General features: G+C 37.0%; 1 protein-coding gene across 1 annotated transcript in view; it reads left to right on the forward strand.

Annotated features, from left to right (window-relative positions):
• The first annotated feature begins 1,435 nt into the window (after positions 1-1,435).
• The window catches only part of LOC127661877 (solute carrier organic anion transporter family member 3A1-like), a 60,504-nt gene continuing 35,847 nt past the window's right edge, over positions 1,436-26,092 (forward strand). Inside the window, exons 1-2 of the mRNA XM_052152820.1 lie at positions 1,436-1,984; positions 11,110-11,548. Of these exons, the coding sequence (XP_052008780.1) occupies positions 1,838-1,984; positions 11,110-11,548 (586 nt within the window). The 5' untranslated portion in view covers positions 1,436-1,837. The remainder of the gene's footprint in view (positions 1,985-11,109; positions 11,549-26,092) is intronic.

Here is a 26,092-nt window from a genome sequence, read left to right on the forward strand (position 1 = left end):
TGGCTTCTCCAAAAACAATGTTACAGCCAGTATATTTTACTTTGAAATGTCCGTTCTGGGCCAAAATATCTGTTTATGTTTTGGCATGTGTGATCCCACCCACTGCCCATTTCCCAATAGTATTTCAACATCCCAGGTTGCCAGATTTGAAACAAGTTAGTGGGCAAACACAGTGCGCTGCAGCCATGGAAGCTAGCAATACATCTAGTTAACAGTGACAGAGTTATAAAAAATCCACAATGATAAAAACATTGCAAACGTATACATTACCGATCAACTTCCAGTGTAAGGCATGTCACTTGCCATTTTCAGTTTGCTCGTTCCTGTTGCGTGTCCTCAACCTGGCAACCAGTGTGAGCTTCAAGTCTGGGGAGGAGGTGGTGGGGGAGACATCTCTCTCCAGTATTTTGAATTTGGACTGCAATACACATTTTAAATGCTTGATGTTAATGTTACATATACAACGCTATCAAAGTGAATAACAGGTAAAACAATGCCACTACAACATTGGCTGCCATCTTGATTGTTTTGGGTTGAATGGATTACATGACTGCGTCACATAACAAATACAGAATCGTTTTCAGATATCTATGTTTTCCCTGTCCACACTACAATGCAAAGATGGCATTTTCATATGTATCCACTTGGGAAAGGGGTTTCACAGTCAAAAATTCCATCTCAATGTGGACGGAAGGCCAAAATGTGTTTTAAAAACTAAATGTATTAGTGTGGACCTCGGCCATTGCCTAATACTAATGAACTGCACTTAATTGCTGGGGCTACTTGTTCACATTGTTTTTGTTTTTATTATAGTAATAAATTACAGAAACATGTAGTATATGTAACATGGACTCTGAAATGTAAAGTGAACCTTATGGCTTTTGTACATAAGCAGAGTTTAAAGGATATTGAATTGTAGCATGGCATACAGTAGACATAGGTGAATTATGCACTGGGCGAATGGGGCCAGTGCCCAAGGGCCCTTGACTACTAGGCCCGGGGGGATCCTTGGCTGCAAGGTCTCACGGCCCATCAAATTTGAAAACAAATGTTTGTATATGCTTAAATATGTGGCCCCCACAGTTTATACAAGGGCTCCTCAACAGGGCCCTGTGATTATGAGGGCCCCCCTGCCCTCTTATGAGACCCTTTTGCCTTCCTGTTTCTAATTACATAAAAGACTAGCCCCAGGAACCTTGCTAGTCATAATCCACCCTTAACTGTAGACCTTGCTAAAATTTTCTCGGCATGGCATTCGTCATAAAACTTCGACAAAAATGGCAAAACTGCTTTTATTTTTTGTCGTTCTGCCTGCATTCTAAAATGTACCAAGTATTCAGCGCATGGTGCCTGCAGCGCCTCTACCGAGCCATGTGTCGTTTGACGTACAAGGAAACTGGTAGAAACGCTCTCACACACAAGTTATAATGACCGAGGCGGGGAATCAAGCCTGCGGACTCGAGAGATGGTGACGCTACGGCCGAGGTGAAGAAATACGATCAAACACTAAAGCGACGGGCGCTCGGACAGACTCCGAGTGAATAAAAGATGATGTTTGGGATACAAATCGGCGATATAGAACCTCTGATTCCGCAACAGAAAGCACTGGAAGAGAGTTTAGTTTGACCTCATTCATCGGCAGAGTTTCAATGAAAAGTATCAAACCTGTCACAGGGCTGAGTCAAAGAGTCTCACTGTAAACAATAGCAGTCATAGTTTTACAGCCACTGCGGCGGGGGTTCATGTGAACATACCGCGGCTGCATTTATTCTCCGTTTATCATAGACAGTCTATAGACAGGCTTCTAGGCTGTCGAAAGCGCACCAACTTGCTCAGGATGATGCAGGTGAAAAAACACAGGAGCTCCGAGGACTCTCAACAGGATGACATGAAGAAGAAGACTTCATGTTTTTCGAATATTAAGATATTTTTATTGGCGGAATGTGCTCTGATGTTGGCACAGGGCACAGTGGGGGCATACTTGGTAAGTAAAGCATCGTTATTCCTTTTAGTTTGGGTTCGTTTTGCACTTTTACAGGCTCTGGAAATAATGGCTGTATGTTCTTGGATACCCTTGGTATAATAACTTTTTGGCTTTTAAGGTAGCCTATATATATCCTTTGGCATAAGGTAGCCTAATCCTTTCTTTGCTCGTAACCTTCCTGTGCAATGCAACTTAGTTCATGCATGAAACGTGACACGGATGTGACATAATCATATAATGATCTTGATAACACTTTACAATAAGGTATTTGCTATCATTACTAAATGCATTAGGTATCATGAACTAACAATGAAAATATATATTTTTTGTTCATTTTAGTTCATAATACATATGCTAGTTTTAATATTAATCTAGCATATGTTGAAATTAGAATTAAATAGATCAATAAATGTTGTAAATGTATTGCTTATTGTTAATTCGTGCTACCTAATGTTGTTAATGTTAATGAATACAATCTTATTGTATAGTTATACCATAATCCTATTACCATCCTGCAAAGGTTTACCGCTTTGTAAATGTATCCTATCAAGCATGTCTTACCCCAAAATAAATAAATAAAATGTGGCACATAGCAGAGTGTTTATGTAGCTGCCTCAGCAGACATAAACAGAGATCATAACTCTTAGACTTTGGCACTGAGAAATAAGTTGCTTGGCAAGGAGTGGGGCCATTAATATAAACTTCAATTGATGTTATATGTTATTCTAGAGAGAGATATTAAAGTTATAAGATTTCAAAGTTCTTGTTAATAACAGATCTGTACAGGTAGAAGAATGCAATAAAGTCTTTATTTTGTCCTTTTTGTTTGGCAAATATACAAGTTAAAGCTTAAAAATGGTAAACACAAATGTCTACCGCTTTGTTTGTCATATCAGAAAACAAAAAGAAAATTCTCACATTGCTTGCTGTAATTTAGTTGGGGAACACTCTATATAGCATCTATGTTAAAGAAGAGTTTGTCCAGCCATGTCCTCCATACCCATGGGATTTGTGTCAGTGAGAGTTCGGACCATATTTGGTAAGGAAACAATCATTTGGTCGGTGCCAGAAAGCCACAATACATCATGGGAACAGTCTCAAAGGGGTACATTTGTTGTGGACTGGAATCGGTCTCAGCTTATGGAAATTCTGACGTTTGGGAACTAAAGCAACACAACTTAACTGTACATAAGTTCCAAAACTTTGTGGGCTTGGGAGACATGGAGATTGCCCAGATTTATTTTGACAGATTTATAGGCGTTGAGCTAAACTTATCCTCCTTGAGAATTTACACAGTAGTCAATGTTCCCTAGGAAAAAGAAAACAGCTATCAAAGTGCTTATAAATATTTCCCAAAAGATTCTTTTTGAAACACATTTTTGCAAAACGGTAGACTCTTTGTTTACTCTTACTCTAGCGTGCTTGTTTAGCCTCTAGGTCACTGGGTAATTTTTACATGAAAATGAAGAGCACAACAGCAGCTTGAGAAAGTTTTTTTAAATCCACCTATAGCTGTGTAAGTTTAAAAAATATAATTTATGAGCTGATCAGTTAGTAGCATTTCAAATATTCCATGTAATATCATGTGTTCATATTATCTCAGAAATGACTATACTTCCTGTCCATTTTGAGATGCTGCCTCCACCCTCTTCACTGACTGACTCAGTGGCTTTTTTTGAAGCGTTATTCTCATTCCTGGGCATTGTGTCAGTTTACTAAGTTTAGCCCCAGCACTGACCTTGACTATGGGCAGTCTGGACATCCCTCATGTGCTTAGAGAACTAATATCTTTTTACATTTCCTGTAAACACTCTCACAAGTATAAGTATAAGATAAATTGACTTGAAGTTGATAAAAAATACTGAATGAGCCAGCATTTTACTCAGTTTACTGCACCTCACTTTACATGATGCAAATGTCCCATGGCAGAGGTGCAAACAAATATATGTGATTACTCTAACCTCAACTCTTAAGCCTCCAATCTCTTATTCAGCATGTACTTTGTGCCTGCTCCACTTGCTTGTACTTGATTCTAGACATAAACATTTGGATGGCTGTGAAATGTATGTTCACCACACTTGCTCCTTTAAGAGGTGCTAATGTGTTGCAATAGGATAAAAACAATTAAGTAATGTTAGGCAGAGTTTTAAATGCAGCACTCTGTTTAATAGTGCTGTTAAACAAAATGATGCATTGCAAATCATATGTGTTCTATTTTATTTACATGGTGCAAATTAGAGTTTGTCTAAGGGGGTCTCAGACCCCTGAATGAAACTGGATACGCCCTGGAAAGCTAATTTGTGCATTTTTGGGGGGTCTCATTTAAAACCATGCCATTAATTAAATACAACTTTTAACTCAGTTCTTTTTTAATGCTGTAGTAATGTATATATTCAGTTTGACTTCAAGATGTGTTATTCTGTTCTGAGTGATTTTCTAAAATCTGATCAGAATCAGACCCTCTCTCACTTGCGGTACTGGTTTGATGATGATCATGCTGTCACGCATGGGGATTATAGGGCAAGGGGTGTAAATCAGGATGGAGTCAGCGGAGATTTGCCATCAGTGGACACTGCTGCCATTCTGAATGTGTATTGGCATAAACCTGGCAATCTCTAGTCTGTGCTCTATTGCTGTGGCTGTCCTTGAGCAGGCACTGATGTATGCAGAGAGGCCCAGGTATTCAATCAACAGGTTTCAGCAGCTTGGCACAGATTTTGAGGCAGAAAGTGGAGGCAGATGGGGGATGTGGCCTATCATGTCCTGCCCTGCCCTTTCGTCATGCTTCCAGAACTAGTAGGCTGGCACATATCTTTGGTCCTGGCAACTGAGCAGAACCAGTGCTAACACATGCATAGACACACACACACACACACATTCAGGAGGAACAATTTGCTTGACTAGAATTTGAAACTACTTTATTTTCCTTTTCAGTAAGAATTTGTTACCTGTCTGTCATTTTATGGTTAAATACTCGAGGCATTTGAATAGTTTCATTTAAGCAGTAAATTTAGGGCAACATATATGTGTCTGTTAGGTATCAAAGTATGGTTTGTGTGGTTACTGTGAAATAGGTTTCCCGAACTCTGGTGTGCATCAGCATCCAACTGAAAAGGGAACCTGGGAGGAGTTTATGTGCAGTTCAATAAATAGTAAAGCTTTAATATTTATCCATCTATGTATATGCCATTTTATAGGGCATTTAGGCTAAATCTGTCCAATGGCACATTGGAAAAGCTGTTGGTAGGTTATGGTCTCATAGCAGTTCTTAGATTTAAGTTTTCATATTTTATTAATGCACTTGATTATTAGCACAGACCGTGCAGATCAACACCCCCTTTAATATTTTTGATAGAAAGACATGCAATATGTAAAGCATTTTACATTATATTACTTTGATATGCAAGTCATGCCATCAGTATGTGTGCACACCCTCTGTTCTTTGCAGTTTATCTAAGTGGTATACCAGTCATATAAGAGGGAGTTAGACGTGTTTTGCATATTTTACATTACTAACTAGAACACTAGGCATCTTTAAGTCAGGTTTCATGTGGACTGCAAACAGCCATCCATTCTGCAAAAAACAGACTCATTTGTCAGACTCTCCAAGATAGCATCCAATTGAATTGTACCAGGTTAACTACAGGAAATTGTGATAGAGTGAATCCAGTCATCGGACAGTTATAACAACAGCATTTCTATACTTTATGTCAAGAAATGGCTGATGGTAATAATTAAACTAATTATTCATATCAGGCATTTTAAGTGTTTAGGAATATTGTGCTGTGCACAAAATGTTACAGTGTTAGCTATAGATGATACATTAACACAGTAGGATCTTTTCTGTGATGCACAATAATATCAATCCTTCAGAAATCACATTTAGAAGACAATTGTTATAATTCAGCTATGCTATTCAAAAGGTCAGTTTACTCTAGCCTAAATTCTGTGTTATTTAAAGAGAGGCCTATAATACAGGACAGATTGGTAAGGACTGTCATAAATGTTCAGTAGATGCTTTCCTGTTTGTACAAATGTTTTTGGATTTGTAGGGGTGGACGGTATGACCAAAATCTAATATCACCCATGTACATATTTCTACCATCGGTCAGACAGTATGCATACACTATAACATCTATTAGTTAACCTTATGTAAAAAAGCATGTAACGATTGCCATAAAACATTTTTAAAAACATTAAGTAAATTGCCGGTAAATGTACTTTGGCTCAAGTAAATTGAACTTGGAATAGTCCACTTTATTTGAGTAAAGTCAACTTACTCAAACTTACTGTATTATTGTACAGTGTACACTTGCATTACAAGCTGTCGGAGAGAGAGAAAGAAAGATTGAAAGAGTTGTCACAGAGAGAAACCATGCAAGTAACTATATTATCATTCCCATGAAATTGAAATATCTCTCCAGTCAAATTAATCTGTAGTGTAGCATTGGGAGATTTGCATGGAACAGTTCAAGAATTCGCATTGGCCCAGGAACCTGTCCCCGAACCATGTTGGTGGAAAAGGGCCGTGAGGGAGGGCCTGGAGCTGGCCTGATCTAAAGGAATAGGATTATAGTAAAGAGCATGCCCTCAATAACATGCTCTTTTCACAGCCAGCCATGTTTTTCTGTCCACTATTCTATGCCTCAAAAGCTGCTTCGTTTAGGTTGTGTGATTTCTCTTCAAAGCTGCCTGGTAACATTATTTCACCTCACCATCTCTGTTTCTGTCAAAAGTGCTGATAATTGCTGTGTTGTATGTAGGTAGTTTCACATATTGAAAGGATTTGTCAAAATGTTTGTTTTACAGTGGTTCGTTTGTTCTCTTCTTTGAAAATAATTTAGTTTCCTTGATTTTATTCCATCCTATTTGATATATGGTCAGTTATACACACATGGCTGTGTATGGTTTGATCTGGGACTTGTTTTAATCTGCAATGCCCTTTTCCATGTAGCACATTGTGGCCATCTCATTTTCTGATCTTGTGTAACTTGTAGTTATAGAGATTCCTTACTTTGCACTTCAGTACTGTCTCATACAAATACACGTTGGTTCATTGCTTGCACCCAAAATGGAGCTACTGGACTGTATTTTAAATGTCACACTGATGCCATATTAAACAAATTTCTGAGGATTTTAATACTACTTTGCCCAAAACAACATTTTGAAATTAAATGAATTGAAAGTTCTGTAATCATTTACTCATTGCTTTATCATTTATTTTTTATTTGTATTGCTTTGGGACACAAAGGGAGTTTTCCGAATGTCAGAGCTGTGCCTCAAAAAATGAGAAAAGTACCATAAAATGATAATGAAATGTGTGAAAAATAGATCTTTGTGTATTTATTTAATGATCAGCATACCCATCTGCCATAACACTCAGATCCCAACCAGCACTCATTTAACCCTTGTTTCTTGTTGAAATGTTTTAGCTAATTTGGTGTTCCTGGTCAAAAATGACCGGGCTATAAAAATAGCTTATAAATATCACGTTATGATATATTATCACAACATTTTGGATTAGATCTTAATGTCAAATTTTTTCTTTCAATTAGAACAGGTTTTTTTTTAGCTTTTTGATCATAGGCCTTATTCACCTCTGTTTTTGAGTGAAAAAAGCATTATTTGTGGATAATTTTGGCAATATTAAATAAAATGTGAAAACATTCTGTACTATTTATTACAGTAGTGTGTTTTAATGATGAACCAGGAAGTATGTTTTGAAATGCTTTTATTTTGTACAAAATGGCACAAAGTCCCACTTGTGATGTTCCAGGTAAAAAATTACCGGCCACTGAAAATTAATGGGTGAGATCAAAAATAAGAGGAAAATTTAGTGTTCATGAGCATGTTCCTCATGTTCATGTTCACATATGTGCATGTGTGCTTGCAAACATAAAGGCCTCGGACACACAAACACACATGCGCACATACACACATGCTCACGTGCATGCACAAACACTTTTGAGTATTAATTGCATTCTTTTTGCAGAGATGAACTTTATCCTACCCTGAACTGCGTCCAACATCCATTCATCCATCCAACATTACCACACACACACACACACACACACACACACACACACACACACACACAAGAACTGTCTTTGCCCCACAGTGACCCCTCTCCAATAGAATCTTTCTTTGATGATCTTTCTTTCATCAAGCATTGTGTGTTTCAAATGCAGAGTACACATTTGCAAGGCATATGCAAAAAGCTATTGTCAGTCATGTGCTGATGGACATGAAACCACCAGGTGTTCATTGATTTGGTTTGTTGTTGACTAGAAAATCTAACAGAAATATGAACAGTGTTGGTATTTTTGTTCCATTAAATTTTCTTTATATGTCAGTGTTCACGTGTAAATAGACTTGGGCCAGTTTTCTTTGTCATAATGGCCAGATTTGACAAGGAACGCAACAAGTGCTACTTTGTGCCCCTTTTCAGAAAATAAAACATGTCAAAATAAAAGTCCTGTTTTTTGTGATCTACCACATTCATATTTAATGGCCAGTCATCTTTGACCGGGAACACCACATCTCTATTGATTCTATTGGTGAGGGGTCACGGTGAGGCAAAAACAGTTCTTGTGTGTGTGTGTGTGTGTGTGTGTGTGTGTGTGTGGTAATAATGGATTGATGAATGGATGTTGGATGCAGTTTAGAAACATGTAAGAAAGCATGTAATACTCAAAGTGTTTGTGCATGTACGTGACGATGTGTGTGTTCATGTGTGTGTATGTGCACATGCACAGGTCCAAAGCCTTTATGTTTGTAAGCACATATGTGAACGTGAACATGATGAAAATGCTGCTGAACACAACATTTTTCTCTTATTTTTCATCTCTCCCATTCATTTTCAATGGCCGGTAATTTTTTACCGGGAACACCACAAATGTGACTTTGTGCCATTTTGTACAAAATACAAATTGATTGATTACAGCAGCAGCCAATTGCATGCTTAGCAATCAAAGTCCTACCGAGGCAGATCACTTTATTGGGCTTGGAAGCGGCACTCATGAAACTTCTCTTTTTTTTTTTTTAAACTGAAAGGGCATGTTGTTTATTCACTTCAGCATTGGCATTTGTGTCTACATTGTTCATCAAGTAGAAAAAGCAGCGGAAAAGCTATTAATGTGTAGAAGTGACTGATGTTTCTACTGATTAAGGGGCTTTCACATGACTCGCATCAGTACTGCAAAATACAATGAAGTCGATGGAGTGATGTGTCAGTGCAACCCCGCTTCCAACTTTACACCAAATGTTTTTACACAGGTTTTTGCCTTATAAATGATGTGTTTGAGAGTTCAAAGCAACAAGAAATATTTAAAAGCTGTCAAAATTTGTCAAGAGATATTGAATGTGTCATAATTTAATATTACCTTATAATTTCCGTGTATCCAGAGATCACAGTTATTGAACTACAGTTATTACATTCACCAAAAAAAAAGAAAACACAATAAAACGCCGCTCAGACCTTAATGTAAAAAAAGCCTCTTATTATTTTCTGGAATTTTTTTTCTGCCATTTCTTTCTCTTCTAAAATGTTTGTTTCAATGTAACCTGCTTTCTTGCATGGCAAACTCCTTTCTCCTTTGTGATGCTTTCTGCAACACTTGTCATATGGAGTGCAAAGCGGCTCTTGATGCTGGTGTTCAATGCTGGTGTTCAGCGGAGCGTGGATGCCTCGACGCAAGTCATGTGAAAGGCGATTTACAATGCCAAAAGCACATTATTGAAATTCATAATAATTATTATTAGGTTATCATTATTGTCTTTTCTGATAAAAGTCATGCTCAGCAGTTTAAATACGGTTGGGAAATGATAGATCTGCTATCTCAGATAGATTTCTGTCAAGAATGACTCCTAATGATTCAACGACTCACTCATAGCACACAAGGCGCTCATTCGTCATCACTTAGTGGTATCTCTATAAGTGGTCACTAATTAGTAAATTTAACTGTACAAATGTATGATACAGAAGCAAGCCACACTTAAATAATTGTGTAATAGCTGGAATTAGTGCTTTTAGATTACTCTTTAAAAATATATATACCCAGAAAACTTGTTCGTGGACCAGTGATTGTCTCACCTTTTTTTGGCCCTCATGAGTTTGCATCCCTGAAATTAACCTGCCAGTTACACGTTTAAAATTTTTTGTAAGTGGTTAGGTTTAAGGGTGGTTTGGGAAGGGGATATGAAATATCGATATGATAGAACAGTATAATGTTGTTAAACTAAACTATTTATAATTATAATTGAACATATTTTGGTTAAACACACAATAATTTGTTGATTGATGAGCTAATGACGGAATCGTCCAAACTGAGGTAAGAATGGAATGCCAAGACCTTTTTCATGATGCAGGCAAAAAGATGCTATTGTAGCATCTTCATCATGAGACTGCCCGGCACTTATATGTAGTTCAGTTAGGACAACTCTCTGAGATAAATTAAAGATTTGTATTGATTATTATGACGGTGAATTAAGCTTAGTCTTGGCGGACTAGATCTGGTTTACACATCCTGCTGCTGTTGGCACAAAAACATGATGATGCTGAGACAGAAGAGACATGCTTCTGCTGCTACTGTACCAATATCAAGATAACCCCCCCTGTAAAGTAGATCTAGACAAGTGGTGCTGGGGAGGTGGAGGGATAACTCTACACATACTGCGCTGTAGGGGTGTAACGGTATGACATTTTCATGGTATGATAACCTTCACAAAAATTACCACAGTATTACGGTTTCACAGTATTTAGGTGCAGTGATAATATTAAAAGCAGTTCAATTGATAATAGGAAAAGCTTCTGATTGATTGCATAGGATGTGGTGCACCTGTTCAACCTATCAGCTGCGCCATGTAGAGTTTCCTTACTGAACTTACTTGTCTTTACAGTAAAAACAAAAACAGAGCTCCTACAGTCATGGAAAACCTTGAAATATCAGGAAACCTTAAAATTGTGATTTCCAGGCCTGGAAAATTCATAGAAATTAATACAATTTAAATACAAGTTGTTGAAAAGTCATGGAAATTAATTGGTCAGAAGGCACCTCTGCTCTGATTTTGTCCGATTTTGCATAAAATTTTTTGATTAGCATTCTTGTCCTCTATTTATTTCTTAGGTGAGTGTGCTGACCACGTTGGAGCGGCGCTTCAATCTTCAGAGTGCTGATGTGGGTGTAATTGCCAGCAGCTTTGAGATCGGCAACCTGGCCCTTATTCTCTTCGTTAGTTATTTTGGTGCCAAAGCCCATCGTCCACGATTAATTGGCTGCGGAGGCATTGTCATGGCTCTGGGAGCCCTGCTCTCAGCATTACCTGAATTCCTCGCCAGTCAATATAAGATTACAGACTCCTGGAGCAAGGATCAGGGCCGGGATGTGTGCTCGAATTCCTCAAAAGTTGATGATCTGTGTGGGAATAGAGCCAATACCAACATGATGTACCTGCTTCTTATTGGAGCACAGGTTCTACTGGGTATAGGGGCCACGCCCGTCCAGCCCCTGGGTGTGTCCTACATAGATGATCATGTACGGAAGAAAGACTCCTCTCTGTATATAGGTAAGTGTCATTTATGTCCTGGGGTTGTTTACCTACACGCTCTGTTTTCCTGATTGTTTCCATGCTTGTAACAAGCATGTATCTCTATTCTTGCTCCTTTAGGGCCTAGTAAGTTTAAAGTCAATAATTATCAGGGTAATTTATTTTGTTTTCAGGCCTTCCAATGGAAAGCTAAAAGCCAATGATGTACTAAAGCGGAACAGCAAATAAGAAAAGGTTGGGCTGTTATGTGCTGAAAAGCAACATTTGTACAAAACCACAGGGTCAATAAGAATAATAGTGTGTGTGCATGGGTATGTGTGTTATATTTTAATTGTCTGTGAATGCAACCCGCAAACCTCAAATGTAATTAGCAGGTGAGCAGTGCTGGGAGGATTTTAAACATAATCACTTTCATTTTGAATGTGTGGGGAAGAAGGGTATGGAGAATGAGCTTTGAAACACAATGGAAGGTCTGCAGGAAAAGTAGATGGTTTTCTTAGGGTTTGGATGCTTTGACAGGTCAGCAGGTGTTTAAAACACATTTTATGGAATAAACATTAAAAATAGCTGATGACTGTTCATGAATGTGCTTTTTTCTCTGTTCTTAAAGCTTCACAGACTATTATAAAGGCGTTTGCCCATTTATTTGAAGGCCTTTGTGTAAATATTTAAGGACATGGAGTAGCTGTTTGCTTCTTACTATGGTAGTAATCAGTTATTAGTGGTTTGAATACCTTTGTTTTGAAACAATTAACTGTTAAAAGCATGTCAGTAATAACATGAAGTTAGCCAATCCTAATGAGTAATGTTTCAGGCTTTGTATTTCTAGGTTTGTTCTCAGGTAATCTACATAACCTGACTGATCACACTCAATTTGGCGACAGTAGGTCAAAAGTTCTGCTGCTGAAATCAATCTATGCTTAACAAAAGTTTGAACCACTGCCCCCAGTGGCCAAAGCTGGATGTATTGCTGAACGTATAGGCATGTTTGAGCTCCATTTTGCAGGTGAAATGTCCACAGAGTGGTGCAAAAAGCGAGTTGTATTTTTAGTTGTAATTTATGTTATATAGTAGACTTTCCACAATATCATAATTTTCACACCGGTACGGTGTTAACGTTCAAACCAACTAACACCGGTATTACCACTGAATGGACACTAACTGGTACTTTGGGGTAGTTTTCATTAAGCAATAGTTTACACATTAACTCAAGGCAGCTTGATTTCAAACTTTTAACTTTATTTTTTATTTATTTGAACTAAAAATTCAAATGAAACTGAAAATAAATTAAGTGCAATTAAAATGTGTGTTGTTCAACTTTTTGAAAGATGGCTTTTCAACAGTTTTGAAGGTCAGAATCTCTTTGGGAACAAACCTACTATATCCGTGCATTCTCTCCATCACGGGCTACCAGTCGGGTATTTCGTTGTCTGTGCAAATACATCACTTATTGTGGGTTGTTACAGTTTTAATGTTGGTGTTTTATTACCTTCAATCCCAGGACCCAGTTTAACTGCTTCGGAAGGGTAGTGACTTTGAATGTGTGTGAATATATTTGTTTTGTTCCCTCCTAGGGCTGGGTGATATGCAAGAAATATGTTTTCAATGTTTTTATAAAAAAAAAAAAACGAAACCACAATATCCAATTACATCATTAGCCCCTCGGCTGAGGGATTGGTGAATATTCTTACTTTAGTTGTTTTGCGTTGAAAATTAAATTCATTTCTTTAAATGAAAAACGAAAAACTTAAACCAAAGACATTTCTAAATTCAAATTGCACTTCAAATTAAATGAAAAAGCAATTAAAATAATTGCTGTGAAGTCGTCCAAAAAAACGAAAATCATATATAAGAACCTTTGTGTTTACTGTCACACAAGCATCCATTTATGACAAAAGGTGGGAAATTACTAATACAAATTAAGATCTTAAAACAATTATAAATGTAAACATAATAATTATAATGATTATAATTATCATTGAAATATAAATCATGGGTTTTTTATTGTTCTTTGATTTAATCACCGATGTATAGGCTCTATATAAATTGACCCTGCAGAATTGTGCTCACAACAAACTGCTCTGTGGAAATAAAGTGAACTGAAATCAAAGCACCTCCTGAGCTGAGATGTCTGAGGTCATTTGTAGCATTCTCATAGACAATACTATTCTTGCTAAAATAAATTTCAGAAGACTTAAACAGAAAAAGCGAGACCCATTTACATACGCGCGTTCCATGAGAAAAACGTCTGACATACGCATAAACGGCTTTTCTGTCATCTGGTCTTAAAAATATAATAAAGTGCCTTTCTTCAAACTTGTGTCTATGTGTCTAACAGCATTTCTTGTGTTGTTCCGAATCCAAGACATCTTACAGTTACCGACCATGCACATTATATTCACTACCTGCAATTAAATGTCTTATGTCAGTGCGCAAACTTTGCTGCCTGTGTAATTTGATATGTTGGTAAAGAACATCTGGCTTCCAATACGTTATTTAGGTTCATTTATCATGGGTTATTTGGCAACTATTCATTATTTAAGGCTATTCTATTCGTTAGTCTATTGTATTGATTTTGGAAGTTCCATTCATACTGTTTCCCCCTTTTACCTGGTATAAAATTTCACACCGGTGTTGTCCCTTGTCCCCTATACACCATGGCAACCCTATTATACAGTCTACAGGAATTTATAATTGTTTTTAGATCTTAATTTGTATTAGTAATTTTCTGCCTGTTGTCATAAACGGATGCTTGCGTGACGGTAAATAGAAAGGTGGTTACATAGCGAAACAACGCATTCCCGCATATGAACGGCCCCTAACAAGTTCTCAAATATTGCTCTGAAATCTAAAATATTTTGAACATTAGCTACCATGTAGGCCTATAAAATTATATAAACACCATCAACGCAAGTCGTGCAAACTTAGCAAAAGTAAAATTAACAAAAGCAAATTCAGAGCTGAATACTGTGTCTGTTTACTTTCGAAAAACCTTCTGAATAATTAGTCTATATAAACATGATGTACTTTCAGCAATGTCACATATAGCATATTAACAAACCTTAATTTCCAGTACAAACAGAGACAATTTTCATTGTTACATTTGGAGATTGATGGGGTGAAAGATTAAGTCTTTGCCAATAATAAATGCTTTTACGATACCAAACATGGCTCAAACCAGCACCAAATGAGCACAAACGATGGAGTGATTGACATGGGGTGTAGCCTGCGCATCTTCTCAGCTCCCAAAAGCTATCTTGTTCAATATAAAGAAAGATAAACATTATGATGTTTCTTTCAATGGCACAAACAAAAGACACTGGTTTGGAGTGATTTGGACAATGAGGTGGAGAGTGATGTCACCGCTCCCGAATACAAGCTGTTATTTCTAATGAGGGAAGATAGATACAATGTTTATTTTAATGGCACAAATCGAGCACAAACGAAAAAACGGTTCGGAGTGATTTGGACAACATGGGGTGGAGAGTGACGTCTCTGCTCTCAAAAAGTTTTCCTGTTATATCTAAGAGCAGGAAATAGTTACAGTGCTTCTTTTAATGGCACAAATGAACAGCACTGGTTTGGAGTGATTTGAACCACATGGGGTGGAAAGTGACATCACACAAATAAAAATAACTATGTCTAATATCTAAAATACCAAACCAACACAAACATCATTTTTTTTTTGCAGCACATATCAGCACAAATGAATGGGATAGTTTTGGTAATGATTTATTGGGGTGCCAACTTCATGGAGGTCAGAAACCTGTGTAAGCTCTGTGATTGGCCAAAATGGTCAGTTCAAGTTTTCTGAAACCGTTTACCATCCCCTGTGAAACCAGAAGCTTGACCTTTGGCCTACTCTCTGTAAGGTCTGAATTTCTGTGTTTTGAATGTTTGAATATTGTATTCTATATTGAATATTGTATTCTATATTGAATATTGTATTCTATATTGAATATTGTATCTCTTCTTCAGCTATAATTTTATAATCTGAATATTTACAGCTAACTTCAGAACACAAACTCTCCTGTTTAAAAATTCCAAACTATAAAATATGCCACAAAAACAATTCAATTTTGTTAAATGCCATGTCTAGAATTCAAATGTATGAAATTCAAATCTATAAAATATCCCTTGGAAAATAAAATTGTGTTAAATACCTCATATCTAAATTTCAAATGTACAAAAATCTAATCTTTTTTTTTATTTTTTTTTTTTTATTTCATTAATTTAGCTCTATATTAACCCCTTTGTACAAAAACTAACATCACAAGATGCTCATTGGAATTCTCAAATCATGCCAGGATAACATGGATCATCATTTATCTAAACTTGTGATTTCATCCATGCCAGCTTGACAGCATGCTGTCATTAAAGCATAAGGTAGACATACAAATTACTATGAAATCCTGAAATAACTTTTCAAACAAATAGTTTTGGTGACCGTATAATTTGTGATACATTTTTTTTTATTTGATTAGAAAAATTTTAAGTAGAAAAGTTTTACTTGCAGACTCTAGTGGACTGGACTTTTGAACCTCACTGTACATACAGTTGAGAACAAAGAGAACAGATTGAATTCATTTTCATACCTTTTACCATTTCCAGTAATGCTCTGCAATTAAATTGTTCCATTGTTTCGATCCATTTTGAGAATGGATTGTATTTTTAGAGACTGTGCCAGATCCTCTCCCTTTTCCTGCTCTGCACTGTTTCTTAATTCAGCTTCTTTTCAAAGTTCTTTGTGTAAATGCAGCAGTTACAAACCAGCATCACTAAAGGCTTTTTAGTCAGCGCATGATTGTTGACAGTGTGCAATAGGAAATGGACACACACTGATTTCAGTTTGCAAGCTCGAGGGTGATTTGTAGCTGTGCTCCTCTGATAAGATGCAGGGCTGAGTTTGAGGTCAAACAAGCAGTATTTCGTTTGAGAACAATGTTGTATTGAGTGGAGTCTGCGCTCAGCTGATTGACTAAATCCCGGTGCTGCAGGCGTGGCATGTGCTTGCGGCTGAATGAATGGGACAGATTGTTCAGACATCACTCTGGTAATACATTCTCAGTTTGCTCATAACATCACAAGAAACAAACATACACTGACTAAATGTGTGCTTCAATAATACAATATAAGCTAGTGCAGATTGTTAAAATGTACACAGAACAAAAATAAGAAAGGACATTGAAGCAGTCAGGGTTCCCACTTGAAATATTCAGGAAGTCATGGAAATTAATACAGTCTGACAGGGTCATGGGGATTTCTATAGTTAATATATATATATATATATATATATATATATATATATATATATATATATATATATATATATATATATATATATGCTTATTTCTAAAAGATTTAATCTGATTGAAATTGCTCTTTGTGTATGCAGTCTCTATAACATAAAAATAAAAACTTTGGTATACCATTGGTATAACTACTGTAATGGCACTATGTTTCTAGTCATAAATGGATTGAATAATAGCCTCTGTTACTTCTTACCCTTAATGACTGGAACAGACCACATCTTTGTGCCTGTTTATTCCCATCAGCATCACTGAATGTGGCTTCCAGGTCCGCCTGAACCCACAGGGTTGTTCTTGTCTGCGACCTGGATGTCACATGGCACGCATGTGTTTCTGTACGCCCATGCACTCTCCAAAGTGAAAAGCCTTCATTAGTGGAGAAGCAGTTGGATCTTTTTTTTTTTATAACTGTTCATCATTTAATTCAATATTTTAAAGTAAGATGCTCTCAAAGAAAGCAGGGAAGAAAATAACTTTCATGAATGATAAGTTACACGCTGTGATTCATAGCAATTCAATTTACTGCATATCTGTTATCACCCATTGAATTCTTTGTCATTTAAGTGTTAGCCTACATATTTTTCTACTGAAATCTGAAGAGAACACTAAATGAAGCTTTTATCCACTAAAAAGCTTTTAGAGATATATGTAAATGTTGAATGAGGTAATTAGCACCTGTTGGCCATATCAACAGATGAGACTTACTAAATTGAGATGCAAATTGATTTGATTAAAAAAAAAAAACTTGTATATGCAATGGGAGGCTTGCAGGTGTTTTCTAATGAGTTTAGACATTTAAAAATGTCTAAATATCATTGCATTATATAACAAATCAAAGCAAGTGGCATTTATTGTAAAGAAAGGCAGCACAAGAACACTTTTTGAGCAAAATATTCCAGAACAAAACACAAATATCAAAGCACACTTTTCAAGCATTGACACCTGCTATTGACACCCCTCCATATCCACTAAAAATGACCTTGACACAAGTTGGTTAAAAGTCATTGCAAAAAATGAATCATAACAGAAATTGTGCTAGCATCATTTGTTTGCACATGGCACTTTTTTTAATTGTGTTGTGCATTTATTTTCATAAAGTTTAAAGTGAATTTAACATGCAATGCACAAGAACAGTGCTTAACATGTGTCCGGCTTGTTCATATAACACGATTATATGACATGAGCCCTTTAAGAGTGAGCTTCTGGATGATCTCTGTAGGAGTGGAGACATAATTACAGAATGAGGCAGGAATGCCAACCAGCCAGCCATGAGGTGGGTCTGAAGTTACGGGCCCGGCAGCACATGCATACCACACAGCCCTATGAAAAACGACTCCCACAGGGGGAGCCTGGCCTTTTCTGTTTCCTTACAGTAAGCCTCCCACAAATTGCTGCACTGTGCCAAAGGCTTTTCATTAGCAAACACACAGATTTAAACTTTTAGATCACTATTAGCCTTGGTTCTATTTTTAGCTGATGAATTTATGAAGAGGATATGTGTATATATGGAATGTAGATTAGTTGTCTCTTTTAGTAAAAATTGTAGGTGAAAGTTCACATCTAGCATGTTTTTTGTGTGTTGAATATCTGAGCCTTTTTTAAGTAATCTGCAGAATGAAATTTAGGGTAGAAGAGTTTTGGTAGTCTTGTAATGCTTTATCATTTTTCAGTGTTAAAATACTTTAGATTACTTTTCCAAACAAAAGTGTAAACACTCTAGCTCTGTAGTTTTAAAAACATTGCTCTGCTTGTTTGAGCCTCACCAATCTCTTACAGTATAGCAACAACCAATAGTGCAAGGAAGAAGTGGGACTGGAAGATGGGGGAGTATGTTGGGAAACATGTTTGAAAACACTGTTTTTGCAATTCCTTTAGGTGATTCTACTGGTGCAGAAATTACACACTTTACCTTTAAAGCAGAGCTGCAAATAAACAAAGCATTTATATGATTATATTTTTGGGGAGTGTTTAGACTTTGGCCATTTGACTTAAACAAACAAATAGACTTTGGCAACAGGACTCAAAAGGGACACTGTTCCAAAAGCCCCTGTGACCTTTTATAGTCCATTTCTAATTTTGGGTCTTTCCACAGGGCCTCGACTGCAAAAATACACAGCATGTACGTACAATACAGGCATAAAGGGAAAAGGGTATTGCCACCAAACTGGCTCTCCATGCTTTACAAGGTTTTTACAGTGTCTGTAACATGATTCCCATAAGTTGAAACAAATTATTGAATTCATTTAGCGTAAAGACAGTGCAGGGACAGCAGCTGCAAAGAGAGCTTATTCAAACACATTAGCCTGCCCATGTTTGAATATGAGTTTGCTGATAAAATAACTAAATGGCTCATAGAGATTTCCAGACAAATCATCAACAGTGAAATGTGGGTTATTTGTTGCTTTGAGACTCCACTGATTTGTTGATAAGAATCAACAAAACATTAAAAGGATTCTGTCATCATCATCTACAGGTACAGTACTCATCACCATTTTAGTTTTTTGCTGAACTTTTCCTTTAAAAAAAAACACCTTCTTATTCATGCGATTATCAAATCAGCCAGTTGTGTGGCTGCATTGCATAAAGTCATTCAAATATGGGTCAGTAGCTTCAGTTAATGTTCACAAAAGCCATCAGAATAGGGAAGAAATGTGATTGCCGTGATTTCGACTGTGGCATGATTGGTGCCCGATGGGCTGAGTATTGTGAGGTTTGAGTATTTCTGTAACTGCTGATCTCCTGGGATTTTCATACACAACAATCTCTACAGTTTACTCAGAATGGTGCCAAAAACAAAAAAAGTGTGAGCTGCAATTTTGCAGATGGAAACGCCTTGTTGATGAGAGAGGTCAACGGAGAATGACCAGACTGGTTCGAGCTGACAGAAAGGCTACAGTAACTCAGATAAACACTCAATTGTACAATTGTAGTGAGCAGAATAGTATCTCAGAATGCGCAACACATCGAACCATAAGGTGGGTGGGCTACAACAGCAGAAGACCACATCTGGCACTTTATTAGGACCATAGTGTTCCTAATAAAGTGCTCAATGATTGTGTGTGTGTGTGTGTGTGTGTGTGTGTGTGTGTGTGTGTGTGTATGTGTGTGTGTGTGTATATATATATATATATATATATATATATATATATATATATATATATATATATATATATATATATATATACACACACACACACACATATTTATATATACTGTATATGCCTGACAAATCAGCATTCTCTATGAGCTCTAAATGGAGACTGTAGCTACAACAGTGACAGACTATGTTTGTGTCTCTAACTAAGGGGTTCTTGGAAGACTTAACCCAGACCTGCTCTGGGCCTCATCACACCACCCAGGCCAAAGAATATATGACAGATAAGTGGCTGACAGGGGAGACAAAGTTCCCTTTTTATTCTGCTGTAGGTTTAGATGCAGAAAAGCGCCAACTTCTGAAATGCACAAACTACAGTTGTGGTATTCACAACATGAACATTTATTGGCCTAATGCAATTTGTTGGAGCATGTCTTATTAAGTTACAGTATGTAAAAGCAGAATTTATGATCATTTTTAAACATCTTGTGCTTCTCTACAGTTTAAACCATAATTACCTTAAGGTGAATTGTGTATTTCAATGCCACTAGTGGCACCAAATGAAATGGCCAAAATAACATTTGTTTTCTAGCAGGTTTCCTGAACACTGCCTAATCTTCAATTGCTTGACCAAACAAATAGTCCCGCCTCAAACTCACACCATTGGTTGGGCTAGCGCTGCTGTTTCGGGCTGGTCAGGTTGCTCCAACCAATAGAGTAATGTTTTGATAGTGCCATATAGCCAAAATGTTTACACTTTTGGGAACTCGGCCTACAAATTGCTCACTTATAGTTGTCTCTACATATTAATCTAGGAGAGAAGATATTTTAACATAAAACAAATTACATAATCTTTCAACTTTATTAACCTAAATCAACAAAAGTGTTCCATCTAAGAATCTATGCTTCTCTCTGAAGTTGTCAAAGACACCTGTTCTAATAATAAACAATACTGGCAAATGCATTCAAATACAATCTTTTGAGCATTTAACTTTCTGCTTCAAGCTATTTTGCAGATGCCTTTGTGAATTTGCAGTGATTTTGCAGTTTATCTGAAGCCACTGAGAGATCTTAAATGCATTCTCAATAGACCCGTCTTCATCGCCGCTAAAATGTTTTGACTTCACTCCCTGCCGGCAGCCAGGCACGCTCATAAGCTACTTAAACTCTGCGCATGTAATGTCATCTTGAAGGATTAGATTCTAAATGGGTTTTTCCTATCTCGCCGATAAGCTCTGTGCCAAGACCGCGCCGGACCAACTTCTGTTTGTTTAATTTGAGAACAATGAAAGTTGTCATCTCTTGCTCTGCAGGGGTGCAATAATGTGCTGCACCAGTCTCGTCTCTCAAACAAACCTATTCTTTTTAATCTACTGTCAACCCCTGTGTTATTTTGCCAGTAAAATGTAACCAAATTTCTCTTGCAATCTGTCTCAAGTACTTTAGCACTTATTCACTAGTGATAACTTCCAAGTGACCTGCAGATAGATACTAGCAGGTGAAGATGTATACTAAGGATGTGTGCTACTTAGAAAGAGAAACTGATCACGTGGGCATAAAGCAGCACTAAGATGATTATGTTGAGGAGAGCGTGTCCAAGTCCAACCTTAGCAAAGCGAGAGATAAGGCACTGCCTTTGAACTTGAATGAAACTGTGTAATTTAAACTGAACAAAGGCAGTCTTCATAAAAATTAGCATGAAGACCACATTAAAATGAGGTTGAGTAATATCATATGAGTCATCTGGCATCACTCGCTTACTTAATCCTATAATTGATTAATCCTGCTCTGCAATCATACTAAACAAATCCTAGGTTATAGAAAAGAGCTACTTTCCCTCCCAAACAATATATAGCCAGCCACAGACCATCATTTGAGCCATGTAGGGTCTGAATACAGCATTTAAATTAGAAAGCAATCATGAACCATGCAATTTTTGTTCATTTCATTTCTTTATAATTATAATAACCACTCACTTAAAGGTGAAGTGTGTAATGTTTACACCCCTGGCTTCATGGAGTTTAAAAAATAATCACTCTTTTCAAACAGGTTTCCCAAACAGATCCCATCTGGCATTAGTCTTGTTTCAAGTCCTCCATTCCATCCTACTCTATAAGCATCAGAGAATACAATATCAAGTATTGTTACATGCATCTATTAGACAATACCTTGACCTCTGTGTTCTGTTTGGCAGCTCATAATTGAGCTTAACTGTTTACATGCTCTGCAATGCCTGTAGCATGTAAGTGTGTTTCTGAAAGATGTCTTAGGAGAAGTGATGACCTGCAGTGACCCCAAAAACTGTTTGAGCACTTCAGCTTCACTTAATAATGTATGAATGTCATTGCATTACATAACAAAATGTCAAATAGAGGCATCTGCAAACAAATTATGCTTGTCATTTTCTCATAACCTCACTTTTCTTGCAACACATTGACTTGACTGGTCTCAACGTTAATTTGAGTGCATGTGTGAATTCAGTTATAACACAGCTCACACAGGTGTAGTTCACCACATTAACTATGGATATGTTCCACTAATGTTTTACAAGTAGATAGTGTCCAAATTCTTGTTGTCTTAATTTTGATGTAAACTGTAAATGTAAACTTATCAAACTTTTTGAGAAAAAAAGGTTTGCTTGAAAAGTGTGAAAATTGATTTGATATGCATGTATTTTAAAGTGTAACTTAAGTTTCCAAATACTTTTTTTTAGACCAATGGATGTGCATTAAACATATTGAATTCTTTATATGAATGCAGCTGTACATTTCTAGCGAGTTCCAATGCCTCAGATGGTTTCCGCAGCAGGAGATGCCATTTTGGAAAGCCCATTTTGACCATTTTGGAATGCCCTTAAGTTGGTCATATTTTAAAAAGCATAGCTCTTAATATGACATAAGACCCAAAGAGCTCCAAAACATCCTCCAACTTTTAATGCCTCACTGTGTTGCTTCAAAAATTCAACAAAGATTGGTGTCTGTATGAAAGCTGGGACTGATGGTGTTCTCAAGCCACATCCTTTCACATTCGCCAATCCCCATGACCTTGATAACCCATCACTACTTGAATTTGGGTCACAAGTCTCTGTCTCGGCTGATTACAAATCAGATTTTTCTTCATTTTGGTGCTGGTGGAAAGTGTAGGGGGGAGGGGTGGCACCATAAAATACAACGCATCACGGCTTACAGTCAGAGCAATGTCTGATTGTGCAGTCTGGCCTTGCAACTATCATATTGAGATGCTCAGTCCCTCCCAAAGCACGGATTCTCTGTCCTGCTGCCTGTTGGGCAGATACCAATCAGTGATCAGATGTGAGGGCAGCAGCGTTGGCTTAATCTCACACTGTGGGCCAATATCACTGTTTTTCACTGATCCAGAAACATTGGCACTTATGTTCTACATAGCAAACATGGATAAAACAAAATTGTCCAACAAGATTATTAAGGTTAAAATATATGATAAGATTAAATATTGTTACTCAAGGTAACAGTTTCAATATACATTCTACTTTTTGTGAATTCTGTGCAATAGTATAATGTGCACACGTAATAATGTGCTATAGTTACCTTTTGTGCACATTTTTTTATTTTATTTTGTTGTGTAACTCTTGTCTATAATGTTATTCTTCCAATCTTGTCTATTTATTGTTATGTATACAGTGTAAATGGTGCATTTTGTTTATAATATTTATACAGTGTTGTCCATTTTGTACAGCATCAATCCATCCATCCATCCATCCATCCATCCATCCATCCATCCATCCATCCATCCATTCATTATGTGTGCTTTGTTAAAATAATCTGATTTTTGCTGGCCCTGGCATTACCTAGATTCATTAATAGAGTGGTTTGTAAGTAGTAGCTCTCTAAACTCCCTCCTGCGTATTCAGCACTTTGTATAAATGCTGATGTGATAAGATTGTTTAATTAAATGGGAGTGGATCAATAAGGTTTGACTATAATTATTACATGCAGTGTTCATGCAGATCATTAATTGTTAGGAAACAACATGCATTTTTCTCTGCTCCAAATATGCTGAGACACTGAATTGAAATAAAATATACTTTATTTTCACCAAAGGAAATTATAACTTGGACTTGTGGTGCTGTACACATACACATGTTACTCTCCTTTCAATAATTATAAAAATAAATAAGAGCTATAAATAGATAAATAAAATAAATAAGAGCTGTCTCACATTAAAATTACATTGTGAAACAGCATGAAACAAAAAAAATTAAACTCTCAGTTAACGCAAAGCTTAAGTGTCAAACGGCAGTCTACTATTTATCCACAGTGTCATGCTGATGGAGAATGTCCAAGTTCAGGCACTGGATACAATCAATAAGGATACTGAACAGAGCTAAATGACTCCCTGTGTCAGAGCATGTCATGGTATATTACATCTACTGTACAATTTATCCTCAACCCAATCCACCGCAGTTTGGTTTATTGTTGGGCTCTGTAAAGCAGATCACACAAACTGTCAGGAACTTCATGTCAGTGTTAAAACTTGGCAGATCTGGTCTATTTACCTCTTCCGGATGCAGCACAATTAGCGGCTAATTAAAATTATATAGCAGGCATGCTTTGCTCTTTATTCAGTGGCCTGGTTAATCTTCGAATGTAGCTTGCAAGTATCTGGAGACCCACTGTTGGTGCCATCATGCTGGTAATTAGGCCAAGGCACCTGCAGAAGAAGGGTGGACCAGCTGTAGTCAATACTGTAGCCCCCTTTTCCAGTGCAGCTGGTGCTTTTCACCTATAGGCCCATGGAGATCTTTGTGATTCTGGCACTGTGACCAAGGGAAACATATGACACAGCAGCCAAAGGACATCATGCTAATTGTGCCAGAGGCCAAGGCTGGCTTTCACACTCCGTCATGTTAATGTATCACTTTTTCTCTTATTTTTTAATTTCTCTCAACCTTGTGGTGCCACATAAGCAGTCAGGCGAACATGGCAGATCTGTTTGCAAACATGCCACCCTTGTTTTTACAATTATATTGTATGGAAAGTCTGTTTGCAGCTATGTGAGACTGCCACAAGCTACTATTACACATGCAAATGCTGTGTCTGAGTGAACTTTGCAAAGAAAATTCAATGATGGAGAGAAATTAATGAGCAGTTCCCTTCACTCAACTGAATGCTTTTTACACAGTAAAAAGGGTTTTGCCAGGTAACCTAAACAATGTACTTCATTTGGGAACATCTCAGGCCATGTCTTCACTAATATTCGAATATATGAAAACTCTTGTTTCCTGTTTCTGCTTAATTTAATTTCCATTGTATGTGGTACTAGAGAGTGTTCTCCAAAGTCCACATTTTCGGTGGAGGAAAATACAGTTCCAGTGTAGATGAGAGGCATAAAGGTATTGTAGCAAAATCAACATATTTTTGAAAGAAAATTTATTGAGGACGTGGCCTACATTAACTGGTGTTATTCAAGTCAGAAACATTCTATAGCTACTATGACTGAACAGCATGATCACACAAGAAATCAAGATTTTGCTACTGTATGTTCAGGTACACTGCAATTGACCCCAGTTTGCCGAATTACTGACAAGCGCCATCTTTCATCAGACAATTTTGCATCAATTTGCTACTGAACTGCCTCAGAGACACGGGTTCTGGTCTAATGGAAACCAGGAAGTAATCATGTTCACATAAACAATTCAGAGGTTGCGTTTTCCTTCTAAAATGACATTTTTACTCTGTTGTTGGTGTTTGGGCATACGGTTAATGAAATAAGCATTCCTGTTGACTATTTTACATAATTTACCCATAAAAATACACTTTTGGCATCCCTCTGTGGACATTTCACCCAGAAACTAGAGCTAACACGCCCTCAACCCATTTAATAACACTTTCAGCTTCAGCCACTGGGGCAGCGGTTTGAATTTTGGTAAATACAAACCGATTTAAAAACTTTGAACTATTGTACTATCGCCACTACATTAGGCTACACCAATGAAAGCATTTTTTTAAGAATCAGATCAAGTAGAAGTAGTACTTATATTTGACAGGCAAAGTACTTTCTTATTAATGTGTTAAACATGAAAGTAAGATTAAACCTTTTCTTAAAGGTGGGCTGGCTTATTTTATTTATCCAAGTCTGACTTTAAGCTTAACATTAGGCTGTGTTGTTGGTGCATCTTTG

This window comes from Xyrauchen texanus, chromosome 21 (genome assembly GCF_025860055.1).
Source record: "Xyrauchen texanus isolate HMW12.3.18 chromosome 21, RBS_HiC_50CHRs, whole genome shotgun sequence".
In the NCBI taxonomy this organism is placed as follows: domain Eukaryota; kingdom Metazoa; phylum Chordata; class Actinopteri; order Cypriniformes; family Catostomidae; genus Xyrauchen; species Xyrauchen texanus.